This window comes from Colobus angolensis, unplaced genomic scaffold (assembly GCF_000951035.1).
Source record: "Colobus angolensis palliatus isolate OR3802 unplaced genomic scaffold, Cang.pa_1.0 Scaffold142, whole genome shotgun sequence".
NCBI lineage: Eukaryota > Metazoa > Chordata > Mammalia > Primates > Cercopithecidae > Colobus > Colobus angolensis.
The window spans coordinates 5,029,439-5,041,795 of NW_012114511.1; the positions used below are offsets into that span (position 1 = coordinate 5,029,439).

The 12,357-nt window shown below is 56.8% G+C and overlaps 1 protein-coding gene across 2 annotated transcripts in view; it reads left to right on the forward strand.

The window, feature by feature from the left end:
• CXXC5 (CXXC finger protein 5) overlaps window positions 1-10,105 on the forward strand; it is a 35,581-nt gene extending 25,476 nt beyond the window's left edge. The window contains exons 2-4 of one of the 2 annotated variants that reach the window (XM_011935335.1): window positions 6,099-6,193; window positions 6,622-7,705; window positions 9,075-10,105. In XM_011935335.1, the coding sequence (XP_011790725.1) occupies window positions 6,782-7,705; window positions 9,075-9,119 (969 nt within the window). In that variant the 5' untranslated portion in view covers window positions 6,099-6,193; window positions 6,622-6,781 and the 3' untranslated portion in view covers window positions 9,120-10,105. The remainder of the gene's footprint in view (window positions 1-6,098; window positions 6,194-6,621; window positions 7,706-9,074) is intronic. The other variant, XM_011935334.1, reaches the window with a different exon arrangement.
• Window positions 10,106-12,357: the final 2,252 nt, after the last annotated feature.

Below are 12,357 nucleotides of genomic sequence, written 5' to 3' on the forward strand. Positions count from 1 at the left end.
CATAGAAATGCTGTCCCTTATTCTGTCTTTGGCAGTCAGTCTTGGGGTGACTCTAGTGGGGTTGAGGCCATGTCTCACCCCAGGCCACCCACTGGGTGCTCACAGTGGCCAGTGTGTGGGGGTGTGTGTGTCCATCCATAGCTGGATGTGTGCCCTGTGCTCTCCGCCTGGGGCTGCGTTTCTCCCTGCCTCCAAGACCAGTCTCCCTGGGCTTGAGCAGGGCTTCTTTTTCCCTCTGGAAACTCCCCAGGCTGAATCATGGAAATCAGAGACGGAACACCCTCCCTTCCACCCCACTGCCCGGCTTGGTTCAACCACCATAGCCTGTGGTCTGCTTTGCGCACCATCAGCCTGTCTGCCTATTTTGCCTCACTTGGAGGCCAAGGAGACCAGCCCACCAAGGTGGTGGGGAGAGGGCAAGTGGGGGGTGTCAAGTGCTGCATGGAAGCGTGGAAAAGGGTGCATTGAGCCAGGATGTGCAGCTCTGCTGGGCTGGTGTTGGGGATCCTGAAACACAGCCTCTTCCACGAGCCTCCCTGGGCAGGCAGGATGGCTGCAAGGCTGGTCAGCCAGCAAGGAATAGAGAGGGGATGGTACCTTGGTCAAACCCTGCCCTTGGTAGTGGTGATGGTTGCATAACTCTGTAGATTTACTAAAAATCATTAAATTATATGTATACTTTAATGTGGAAGAATTTTATAGTATGTAAACTATACTTCGATAAAACCGTTTTTTAAGAATCCTGCCGGCCGGGCGCGGTGGCTCAAGCCTGTAATCCCAGCACTTTGGGAGGCCGAGACGGGCGGATCACGAGGTCAGGAGATCGAGACCATCCTGGCTAACACGGTGAAACCCCGTCTCTACTAAAAAATACAAAAAAAAGCTAGCCGGGCGAGGTGCCTGGCGCCTGTAGTCCCAGCTACTCAGGAGGCTGAGGCAGGAGAATGGCGTGAACCCGGGAGGCGGAGCTTGCAGTGAGCTGAGATCCGGCCACTGCACTCCAGTCCGGGCGACAGAGCGAGACTCCGCCTCAAAAAAAAAAAAAAAAAAAGAATCCTGCCAGCCAGGTGCAGTGGCTCATGCCTATAATCCCAGCAGTTTAGGAGGCCCAGGTAAGAGGATTGCGTGATCCTCATAGGAAGACCTCATCCCTACTAAAAAATTTAAAAAATAATAATAATGAAAATCCTGCCCTTGGCCTCAAGGCTCTGCACAGTTGGGACCCTGTCAACCTCACAGACACACCTCACGCCTACTTCCCCGCCTGCCTAGGCTCTCTTTCATGCCTTTGTCCCCTCTCGTTGCTTCTCCTTATCCTTAACTCTCAGCCTAGCAGTCCCTTGCTCCAGAAAGGCCCCAGATAGTTCACTGTGTCCCCTTCTGGCTCTTGTTTCACGCTGGTTCATGTGACTATGGGCCCAGCTCCTGTGCGCTCCTGGAAGACAGTGCTGGAGTCTGAGTCTGTGCTCTGCTGTCTCTCCGGTATCATAAGGTACAGGGCTGCTGTCCGGGTACGTGCAGGGAATATGTGTGCAAATGAATATCTAGAACATCCAGCTGAGGGCCACCTGTGTACATGTCTGTATGCAGATGGCACCATCTCATCCCAGGATGGCCCCTCCTTCCCAGTGCTTTCTGGCCCGAAAGTTCAAGATTGAACCCTGCGGGGGATGAAGTGAGGCTCTTCTAGGGCTGAGGGTTGAATAAGGGCACTGCCACCACCTCCAGTGACCTCACTGCCAGCTGGCATTATGATGTCACTGGCTTAGCATTCCGGGCCCTGGGCATCTCCAAGTCCCCCAGGTAGGGGCACTCTCCTGGGGTCTGTGACAGCTTGCTCCCAACCACGGAGAGGTAACAATCCTGGGGAGTAAGAGCAGCCTTAGGGGTACCTAGGTCACCTGCCGTGGGCCACTTTGTCAGTTGCCAAGGTGGCCACAGAGCAGGGTGACTAACACCTGGGCTCTGGGTTCAAGCTCTACCCCTGCTAGGCACCAGCTGTTTGACCTCAGACTGACAGCTTGAACCTCTCTGAGCCTAAATTTCCTCATATCTGAAATTGGCAAATAGTTTTTGTCTCCCCAGGTTCTAGGGAGGCATTCAGGAGCTAAGATTTGTAAAGCATAAAAACACAGGGCAAGGCCGGGCGCGGTGGCTCAAGCCTGTAATCCCAGCACTTTGGGAGGCTGAGACGGGCGGATCACGAGGTCAGGAGTTCGAGATCATCCTGGCTAACACGGTGAAACCCCGTCTCTACTAAAAAATACAAAAAAAAGCTAGCCGGGCGAGGTGCCTGGCGCCTGTAGTCCCAGCTACTCGGGAGGCTGAGGCAGGAGAATGGCGTGAACCCGGGAGGCGGAGCTTGCAGTGAGCTGAGATCCAGAGCGAGACTCCGTCTCAAAAAAAAAAAAAACACAGGGCATGGGACACAGTCGATACTCAGTAAATGCTAGTTGATAGGACCCATTGGTTAAGGAAACCGGAGTGGCAGCACAGGTGGTGGGGGCTGGCTAGAAGGGGACAGGCTCCCTGCCTTCTGGGGCTGGCCAGAGCCTTAGGGTAGAGGCACGGAGTGGCCTCTGCTGCCAGGGGGGTGGCCCCAGGTATGGCTCTCCCTCTCTTTCCAGCTCAGCCAGTGAGCTGGAGCCTACAGGAGGCATTGGGCCCTGCAGCCATGCTCTGGGGTCAAGAACCCATTGCCCCACCTCCTCCTCAGTCCTCACCAGTCCTCCTCCCCACCTCTTTCCAAGCCCTCCTCCCCACCTCCTCCTCAGCCCTCCTCCCCAGCCTCCTCCCCCCCTTCCCCCAAGCCCTCCTCCCCACCTCCCCCCCAGTCCTTCTCCCCACCCTCCTCCCCATCTCCTCCCCACCTCCTCTTCTTAGGCCTTGGGCTACACAGTGGGTCTGATCTGGTGTCCTCGCCACTTCTCTACACTTCCCTCTGCCTCCCTCTCCTATGGGCATGCCCAGCTGCCTTCTGGGACTCCCTCCTCAGGGCTGTTTACTTGTCTTTTAGACCCTTAAGTCCCTGAGCCTAGACAAGGTGTCCTGGGTCCCTGGGTCTCTGAACCCTGTTGTCCCAGACACTGCTTCCCATGACACTGTCTCCGCTAACCTTGACCCTCTGCCCCTTCCTCTCGAGCTCTCCTTTTCTCTGACCCACCCCTCTAGTTCTCTGTCTCAAGATTCTGTCCCCACCACCTGTCTCTGTTCTGCCCCACATGCCCCTCTGCCCCCCAGCTTTCCGTAACTTGTCCCCCCTCAGCCCCCGATGCTCTGTCCCCGCCCGTCAGCCCCTGGTCCCAGCGCCCGGCTGGCCGGCTCCTGCATGGACAAAGGGGTCCTTTGTGGGCTGACCGCGGCTGGCGGGGCGGCGGGGCGCTGGCTCCGCATTGCTGATGAAACGGAGCCCTTTGTTGTCCCTCCTCAGGCGCAGTATTTCTTTTTGGGGGCTGGATGCGTTCCTGGCAGGGCCGATGATGGATGCGCCCGCCGCCGCCCGCCTGCCCGCCAGCTTTCCCTCCCGCTCATTCCCGCTCCGCTTCAACACAGCCCTGACTCCTCCCCTGCTGCCTGGGCACTGCCAGGCCCTTCCTGGCCTGGAAGGGGGTGGCTGTGTGCCCTAAAGTAGAAGGCTGGGACCTGGGAGAATGTCCCCTCTATGTCCTCCCCTTCCATGAGTAGGGCAAATGGGGCTTTTGGTCAGTGGTCCACTGGGACCAGGGCATCAGTTTTTCCTAAGGTCTGAAGGAGAAGATGAGCCAGGTACCAGGGCCGATTTGGAACAAGCTTGAGGACCAGATGTTCATGTCTGTCCACTCTGGATTTGAAAACAGAGTTGTCCCTGTGAGCCAGTCCCCCTGTGTACCCACCTCCCTTCAACTTCTGTGACTGAAAAACCATAGTGTTCTGCCTGCAGCACCTGTTTGGTGACATATCACATCCTCTGGTCCCAAGCTCAGCATGTCCCAGGACCTCAGAGGGTGGGAGTGGGTGGGCCCTGAGGAAGGACGGAATAGTGGAAGATCAGAGAAATTCTAAGAGAGGAACAGAACATGAGGTTTGGTCCCCACCAGGAGAGACTCAGGACAGAGACAAAAGCCGAGCCACTCAGCCAGAGCGCCAGCCCAGAGCGCAGGCCGGCTGTGTTGGAGGGAGCTGACTTCTAATTGACCTGCCCGCCCCGCACGCAGAGCCAGATCCTGGAGCTGGGAGGAGGGAGGGGGTGAGCAGAGCAGGAGCAGCGTTAATGCAGCTATCGATTTCTGCCACCAGCCAGCAGGCCGCAGAGGTGGGGGATGCACACAGGGTCTGGGGCACAGCCTGCTCTCCTCCCCATCACGCCAGCCCACAAGACACCTGCCTTCTGCCTTCTCCCCTCACCCAGTATCTGGGTTGCCGGCATTGTCATCCGGGGCAGGGCAGATGTGCTTAGTTGAGCTGGATGAGCTGACTTGATGGTTTCTGTCTCTGATCTCACTGACCCTGGTCCCCAACACCTAGCCAGGGTCACTGATTCCTGTAGGGGTCACCAATCTCTGAGGAGAGGGTCTGAAAAGACCATCCTGGTCTTGGCCCTTATTAAGTAGGAAGGAACACAGCTATCCTTGGACACACATGGTCTTCTTGCTTCAGCTCTGACCTCTGATGCCCCCCAGCCCAGCATGGATTTTCTGCCAGGGCCCCCTGGCTCTGTCCTGGTAGAATCTGCCAGCTTGCCCAGCTCTTCCTCCCCACCCATTTCCCTCTGCAACGAAGGAACCCTAGGTGGTCCGGTGCCCACTGGGGAGGGAGAGGGAGTACCTGGCTGTTGATGCCAGCTACTCTTCTCACCCTAGAGACAGCGCTTTTCCTTTCCCCACACCCAGTCCTCTTTGGCCACTCCTTAGTCCTGGGGAAGCCCCCCTCCCCCCAACTTGGGGCCTCAGTTTCCCCCTCTGTGAATGCAGAGGGTTGGACTAGATGCTCTCTTGGGACAGGCTTGAGTCCTGTGACTAAGGGGGTGGTGGGGTTGCCTGGGGACAAAGATCCAGTGTGTGCTGCCCTCAAGCCCAGGGCGCAATGGGACCCGCCAGATGTGCGCCTCCCCCTTGAGCCGCCAGCTGCTCTGGGGCTGGGCCCTGTCCTCCCGCCCCTCTCCTGAGGGATGCTAGGCCACAGCAGGCAGACGGAAGGGAGGCTGGAGAGCCAGGACTGATGAGGAAACCGCCGCCCTGCTCCATCTGGCCCAGTTCCTTCAGCTGAGGAGGCAGCTCAGACGCCTTAGCCTTGAGACCTGAGCAGAGCAGGCCCTGTCCCATGAAGGGCTGCCTCGGAAACGTGGAGGTGGCCACAGGTTCCTGCTGGGCTCCACTCCCTTGAGGGTCATGCCTACTCCTCAGTGCCAGCCTGCCTCAGCCAGAGGCCCCTCCTGGCAGCAGCCCACCCTGGCTCTCTGGGTTCTCACTGAGGCCTCCACCCAGGCCCTACTCTGCAGGCCTTGTGAGGCCTCCGCCCCCCCGAATCTGGGAGTGAGGCCAGAGCACCACAGTGAGGCCTGAGTAGAGACAAGAATGGGGTCTGAGACGATAATGATTGTGGTTCGGGGGTTGAGGAGGAAGCGTGTGCCAGGGTGTGCACAAGCATGTCCTCTCACTGTGGCAGGGGACGGCTTGTCCTCTGGCCCTGTGCTGCTCGCCCTGTAGGAGGGGAGAAGATCCCTGAAATAAGTGTTCTGTACTCATTAGCAAACTCTGGGTTACACAAAGGCAACCAGGTTCCTTTGCCTGCAGGACATGTCAGAGCCTTGAAATAACTGATTGTATTAGGAATTCCCAGATGAGGATTCAGGGGCCGCCTTCCAGACTGTATGATCTGTACCATCAAGCACTCTTCCCCTCGGACAGAGAAGGAAGATTAGGATGTGGAGGTAGTTTTTTTTTTTTTTTTTTTTGGACAGGGCTTCACTCTGTCACCCAAGCTGGAATGCAGTGGCATGATTATAACTCATTGCATCCTCAACCTCCTGGGCTCAAGCAGTCATCCCATCTCAGTCTCCTGAGTAGCTGGTGCTACAGGCACGTACCACCACACCTGGTTAACTTTTGTATTTTTTGCAGAGATAAGAGTTTCAGCATGTTGTCCAGGGTGGCCTCAAAACTCCTGAGCTCAAGCGATCTGCCTGCCTCTGCTTCCCAAAGTGCTGAGATTACAGGCGTGAGCCACTGCACCCAGCTAATAAGCATCTCCAGCACTCTCCCACCCCAGCACAAGAAGGACTGCCTGCTTCCAGAGGTTTTCCTAGACCCTGGCAGGGCAGATTTGGGCTGCGGAGGCCGGGACTAAGGCCTCCACCATGCCACCTGGTGTCTGTGTGTTCATAGACTGGTAGTTCTCCTGAATCTTGTTTCCGTCATTTATAAAGTAGAGAATTACCAGCCACTGCTTCTAGAGTTCTTGTGGATCTTAGCTGAGATAGTACAAATAAGAAATTTCTCACCAGGGTGGATCTGATGCTTAATAAATGCCTGGTCAAGCTCATGGTGGTCAGGATGACAGGACAGTTGATAGTGGCGGTGGTGGTGATGTTGAAGAGGGAGGTGTTCACTGCTGCCCTGACCCTATATCCTCTTGTTGTGACAGAGTGAAGACATTTCCACCTGGACACCTGACCATGTGCCTGCCCTGAGCAGCGAGGCCCACCAGGCATCTCTGTTGTGGGCAGCAGGGCCAGGTCCTGGTCTGTGGACCCTTGGCAGTTGGCAGGCTCCCTCTTCAGCAGGGTCTGGGCCTCGGCCCCACCATGTCGAGTCTCGGCGGTGGCTCCCAGGACACCGGCGGCAGTAGCAGCAGCAACACCAATGCCAGTGGTGGCAGTGGCAGCAGTGGCCCAAAGGCAGGAGCAGCAGACAAGAGTGCAGCAGTGGCTGTCGCTGCACCAGCCTCAGTGGCAGATGACGCACCACCCCCCGAGCGTCGGAACAAGAGTGGTATCATCAGTGAGCCCCTCAACAAGAGCCTGCGCCGCTCCCGCCCGCTCTCCCACTACTCTTCTTTTGGCAGCAGTGGTGGCAGTGGCAGTGGCAGCATGATGGGCGGGGAGTCTGCTGACAAGGCCACTGCAGCTGCAGCCGCTGCCTCCCTGTTGGCCAATGGGCATGACCTGGCAGCGGCCATGGCAGTGGACAAAAGCAACCCTACCTCAAAGCACAAAAGTGGTGCTGTGGCCAGCCTGCTGAGCAAGGCAGAGCGGGCCACGGAGCTGGCAGCCGAGGGACAGCTGACGCTGCAGCAGTTTGCGCAGTCCACGGAGATGCTGAAGCGCGTGGTGCAGGAGCACCTCCCGCTGATGAGCGAGGCGGGTGCTGGCCTGCCTGACATGGAGGCTGTGGCAGGTGCCGAAGCCCTCAATGGCCAGTCCGACTTCCCCTACCTGGGCGCTTTCCCCATCAACCCAGGCCTCTTCATTATGACCCCGGCAGGCGTGTTCCTGGCCGAGAGCGCGCTGCACATGGCGGGCCTGGCCGAGTACCCCATGCAGGGAGAGCTGGCTTCTGCCATCAGCTCCGGCAAGAAGAAGCGGAAACGCTGCGGCATGTGCGCACCCTGCCGGCGGCGCATCAACTGCGAGCAGTGCAGCAGTTGTAGGAACCGAAAGACTGGCCATCAGATTTGCAAATTCAGAAAATGTGAGGAACTCAAAAAGAAGCCTTCCGCTGCTCTGGAGGTAACGGCGCCTTAGAGGGAGGTGTGTGGGCTCTTGTGTCTGTCTGGCAGTCCAAACCCACCCCCATCCCCTGACCCCACCTTTCCTACCTGGGCAAGTGTCTGGGGGATGCCCCCCCAGTCCTTGGGGTCTGGGAGTCTGGCTTCGAGACACCAGTTTACTGCCCCAAAAGTCAGAACCACATTCTGAGAATTCCATCAGGCCATAATTTGCAAGGCAAGCTTGAAATTCCAGGTAAGGACCTAGCATTATCAGCCAGGCCCTGGAATTCTGATTCCTCTCCTGGGGTTCTGGGTCAGGTATTGATATTTCCATACAGGTCCTAAGTTTCTGATGCTCAGACATGGCCTAAAGCATCCAGTCCATGACTTAGAACTCTGCATCTAAGTGCCCTTAAGCCCTTCATTTGCCCCTCCAGGGCCATCTTTCCCCCAGGGCCACCCAAGGATAGAGCTGCTCCAGTGATGGGTGCCCTGTTCTGAGGCCTGGAAGAACCCTTGGTCTGGGCACCTACTTGACAGATTTTTGGGGCCGGGGTAAGGGAAGGTGACCATGAGCCCAGAATGGTCAAGAACCTAGCCACTGTGGGATTGGCTTGGAGAAGGCAAGGGGTTCCCATGCTGCTGTCTCTGCATCCCTGTGGCAGGGCCCGTCCCTGTGCCTCTGGATGCAGCAACCTAGCTGGAGTGCCAGGCCTGGGTACAAAAGCATCTTTTCAGCCTGCAGTCCCTGCCCCTATGCCCGCCCCTCTACGAGTGGGCTTGACGCAAATGTCCAGAATGGTTGGAAAACAACAGCGGTGTATCCCAGCCATGGCTTCCTGGTTACCCTCCCCAACCCCAACCCCAACCCCAGCCCCAGCCCTTCCATTTCTGCTCTCCTATGTACACACAAAGGTACCCACTTTAGTCCAGTGTAGACACACATGCACACACACGTAGACACGGCTGCTTGAGCAATAGCCCAAATACCCACCTCCCACAGCTCCATACCACACAGCTCAGCATAGCACGAGGCACATACCCATATGCACACCCGCCGCATGTGCTCACACACTCATTTACGGAAACATGCCACAGCCACCTGGCGCTGTTGCCTTGGGGCCAGGGGAAGGGTCTTTCTCTCTGGAAGGATGGTTCCTGGGCACAGTGGCTCAGGAGGCTTCAGAGTCCTCCGGGCCTTCCAGCAGCCCAGCAGGTCGAGCTCCTCCTTTTGCCTGGCTGGGGTGGCAGGAGCTCTGAGGGGTGGCTGCTCTTCCTCCATGCCTGTCCCTCTGCCATGAGGCCATCCACGGGGGAACGTCTTTGCTCCAGGCCTACCCGGACCCTGACTGAACTCTCTCCTTGTTTTTGTCTCCTGCCCCCGCCAGAAGGTGATGCTTCCGACAGGAGCCGCCTTCCGGTGGTTTCAGTGACGGCGGCGGAACCCAAAGCTGCCCTCTCCGTGCAATGTCACTGCTCGTGTGGTCTCCAGCAAGGGATTCGGGCGAAGACAAACGGATGCACCCGTCTTTAGAACCAAAAATATTCTCTCACAGATTTCATTCCTGTTTTTATATATATATTTTTTGTTGTCGTTTTAACATCTCCACGTCCCTAGTATAAAAAGAAAAAGAAAAGAAAAAAAATTGTAACTGCTTTTTCGGAAGAACAACAACAAAAAAGAGGTAAAGACGAATCTATAAAGTACCGAGACTTCCTGGGCAAAGAATGGACAATCAGTTTCCTTCCTGTGTCGATGTCGATGTTGTCTGTGCAGGAGATGCAGTTTTTGTGTAGAGAATGTAAATTTTCTGTAACCTTTTGAAATCTAGTTACTAATAAGCACTACTGTAATTTAGCACAGTTTAACTCCACCCTCATTTAAACTTCCTTTGATTCTTTCCGACCATGAAATAGTGCATAGTTTGCCTGGAGAATCCACTCACGTTCATAAAGAGAATGTTGATGGCGCCGTGTAGAAGCCCCTCTGTATCCATCCACGCGTGCAGAGCTGCCAGCAGGGAGCTCGCAGAAGGGGAGGGAGCACCAGGCCGCCTGAGCTGCACCCACAGTCCCCAGACTGGGATCCCCTACCCCAACACTGATGATTTTGGAAAAAAAAAAATGAAAGTTCTGTTCGCTTATCCTTTGCGATCTGGGGAGCCCCGTCTCGATATTTCCAATCCTGGCTACTTTTCTTAGAGAAAATAAGTCCTTTTTTTCTGGCCTCTCTAATGGCAACAGAAGAAAGGGCTTCTTTGCGTGGTCCCCTGCCGGTGGGGGTGGGTGCCCAGGGGGCCCCCTGAGGCCTGGGTCCCCCTGCCCACGGCCAGCTTCCTGCTGATGAACATGCTGTTTGTATTGTTTTAGGAAACCAGGCTGTTTTGTGAATAAAACGAATGCATGTTTGTGTCACGAAGCACCGCTGGCTTCTTGCTCTCCGGTTTTGGGGGGCTGACTTGGGGGCCGTTCTTGAGCAGGGGTTGTCTGGGACCACCTGGAGGAGGAAGAAGGATGGCCCAGGGACATTTAGAATGGGAATTTCTTGGGGAAGAGAGGCCTCTGGATCCAGAATGGGCAAGAGCAGGAGCAACCAGCCCAGCAGACAGGAGGGAAAGGCTCTTAATCTGGAAGTCGCTGGTACCGGAGTACCTCATCTGCCTGGTTGCACCCCATGCCCCAGAACCTGGACCTCCAGGGACCTTCACTCACCTGGGGCCACCTCTGTTCACCTAAGTTCCTCAGGGCTCGATGAGTAAAGCAACCAGCAGCATAAGGTGGGTGGGGGTGAGGCTGAGCCGCCTGTTCAGCGTCTTCTTTCTTTCTTCTTACCTGGCAAGGATCTGGTGTTCCCAAAGCCACCAATGTCATTCTCCAGGGAATAGTTTCAGCTCAGCTTCGCGGGGACCTGGCTGTGCACACACGCCCATTTCTCTTTAGGCCTGAGGGCTGCTAGAGTTACGGGGGTGTCCTTGGCTTTGACTGTCCCCACTCTCAGAGAGTTTGTTGCTACAAGGTTGTCGGGGACCTCAGAGGTCAAATGTCTGGGGAAGTCACCACACAGCCACATGGTCTGGGCCAGGGCAGCCTGAACAGGAAGGGGTGGCAGTGGCATGCCCCTCCCTGTACATCACAGAGGCCAACCTGAAGGAGGAGGCTTAGCCATCCTCTGGGGGAGCGTTCTTCTCATCCAGCTGCTTTGAGCCTGGCTGAGATGGAGGCTAGACTTGAGGAAGGACTTCCTGGCAGTGTTGGGCCCTGGCTTCAGGTGGGTGAGAGCTGGAGCGATTTCTGAGGCTGAGTGAGCAGTGAGGTGGGGGAGATGGGCTATCTCTGCCATTGTCCTGAGAGGAGAAAGCAGCCATGTTGGGTGGGGGTGGTGCTGACCCCCAACCCCTTCCCAGGTGTCACAAGCTCCCTTCGAGCACCAGGGCCTCAGCAGCCTGGCCTGGCACAGCGGGGGCAGGCAGGGGCGGTGGGAGGCAGCTTTCAACTTCAGCTCTGCCTGGGAAAAATTCCCTTTCATGTGGCCGCCTGTGATCTCTCCAGGCGGCTCTGCCGAAGGGGGTGTCCAGCAGGGAGTAGGGGGAGGCGTTGCAGCTGGGGGACACCCTCACCCCCAGCACAAGGCAAATGGCGGCACCTCCAGAACCTCGAGGAGGGTGGGGAGGGTCCTCCTGTGGGGAGTGGGGGGGAGCCTGGCCAGCAGGGGGCACCGGGCAGGAGGCCCCTTCCTGCCCCCGCCCGCTGCTGGCAGCACACAGGCTGCAGATGGCCTCAGCCGGCCCTCGTTGGCACACCTACAGGTGTGGGGTGGATGGCTCTGGTGCCAGCCCCGAGGGGGTGCTGTGACTCAGCCGGCCTGTACCTTTCAGTGTGCCAACCCACAGCCCAACGCGTCTCCTGAGCCCACTCCCCAGCACACAGCCGAAGCTCAGAGCTCCTCACCTGTTCCAGTTTCATGCTGCTTTGTGGAATGGTAAGCCAGCCCCTCTGTGTTTGGAGGCCAGGGATGGGGACAGCTGTGAGGCTGGCTGAAATTATGCTGAGGACTCAGTTACCTCATCTGGGAAACGGGACAATAATTGTTTCCCCCATAAAGTTGCCTGAGGATGAAATGCGATCACACTTGGGAAGGGCCTGGCTTGTAGTAAGCTCTGTCAATGGCAGCTGGTGTTGCTATTTTTAAACTATTATTCACCTAAATCTCACCAAGATGCCCCTCACCTTCTGCCCGGCTGTGTGTCCTCCCTGAAGCCCTGGCCATCCCCACCTCCATAGAGTGGCCAAGCCTCCGGCCCTTCCCCTATCTGGGTGCAGGCCGACCTCAGCCTGCACCAGCTTTCTGTCTCTCTCTGGCTCACTCTCTGCAAGTCCTGAAGGTCTCTTTCAGTCCCTGACATTCCTGTGTCTTTGGGTCTCCATCTTTTTTTTTTTTTTTTTTTTGAGACAGAGTCTCGCTCTGTCGCCCAGGCTGGAGTGCAGTGGCCGGATCTCAGCTCACTGCAAGCTCCGCCTCCCGGGTTTACGCCATTCTCCTGCCTCAGCCTCCCGAGTAGCTGGGACTACAGGCCCCCGCCACCTCGCCTGGCTAGTTTTTTGTATTTTTTTAGTAGAGACGGGGTTTCACCGTGTTAGCCAGGATGGTCTCGATCTCCTGACCTCGTGATC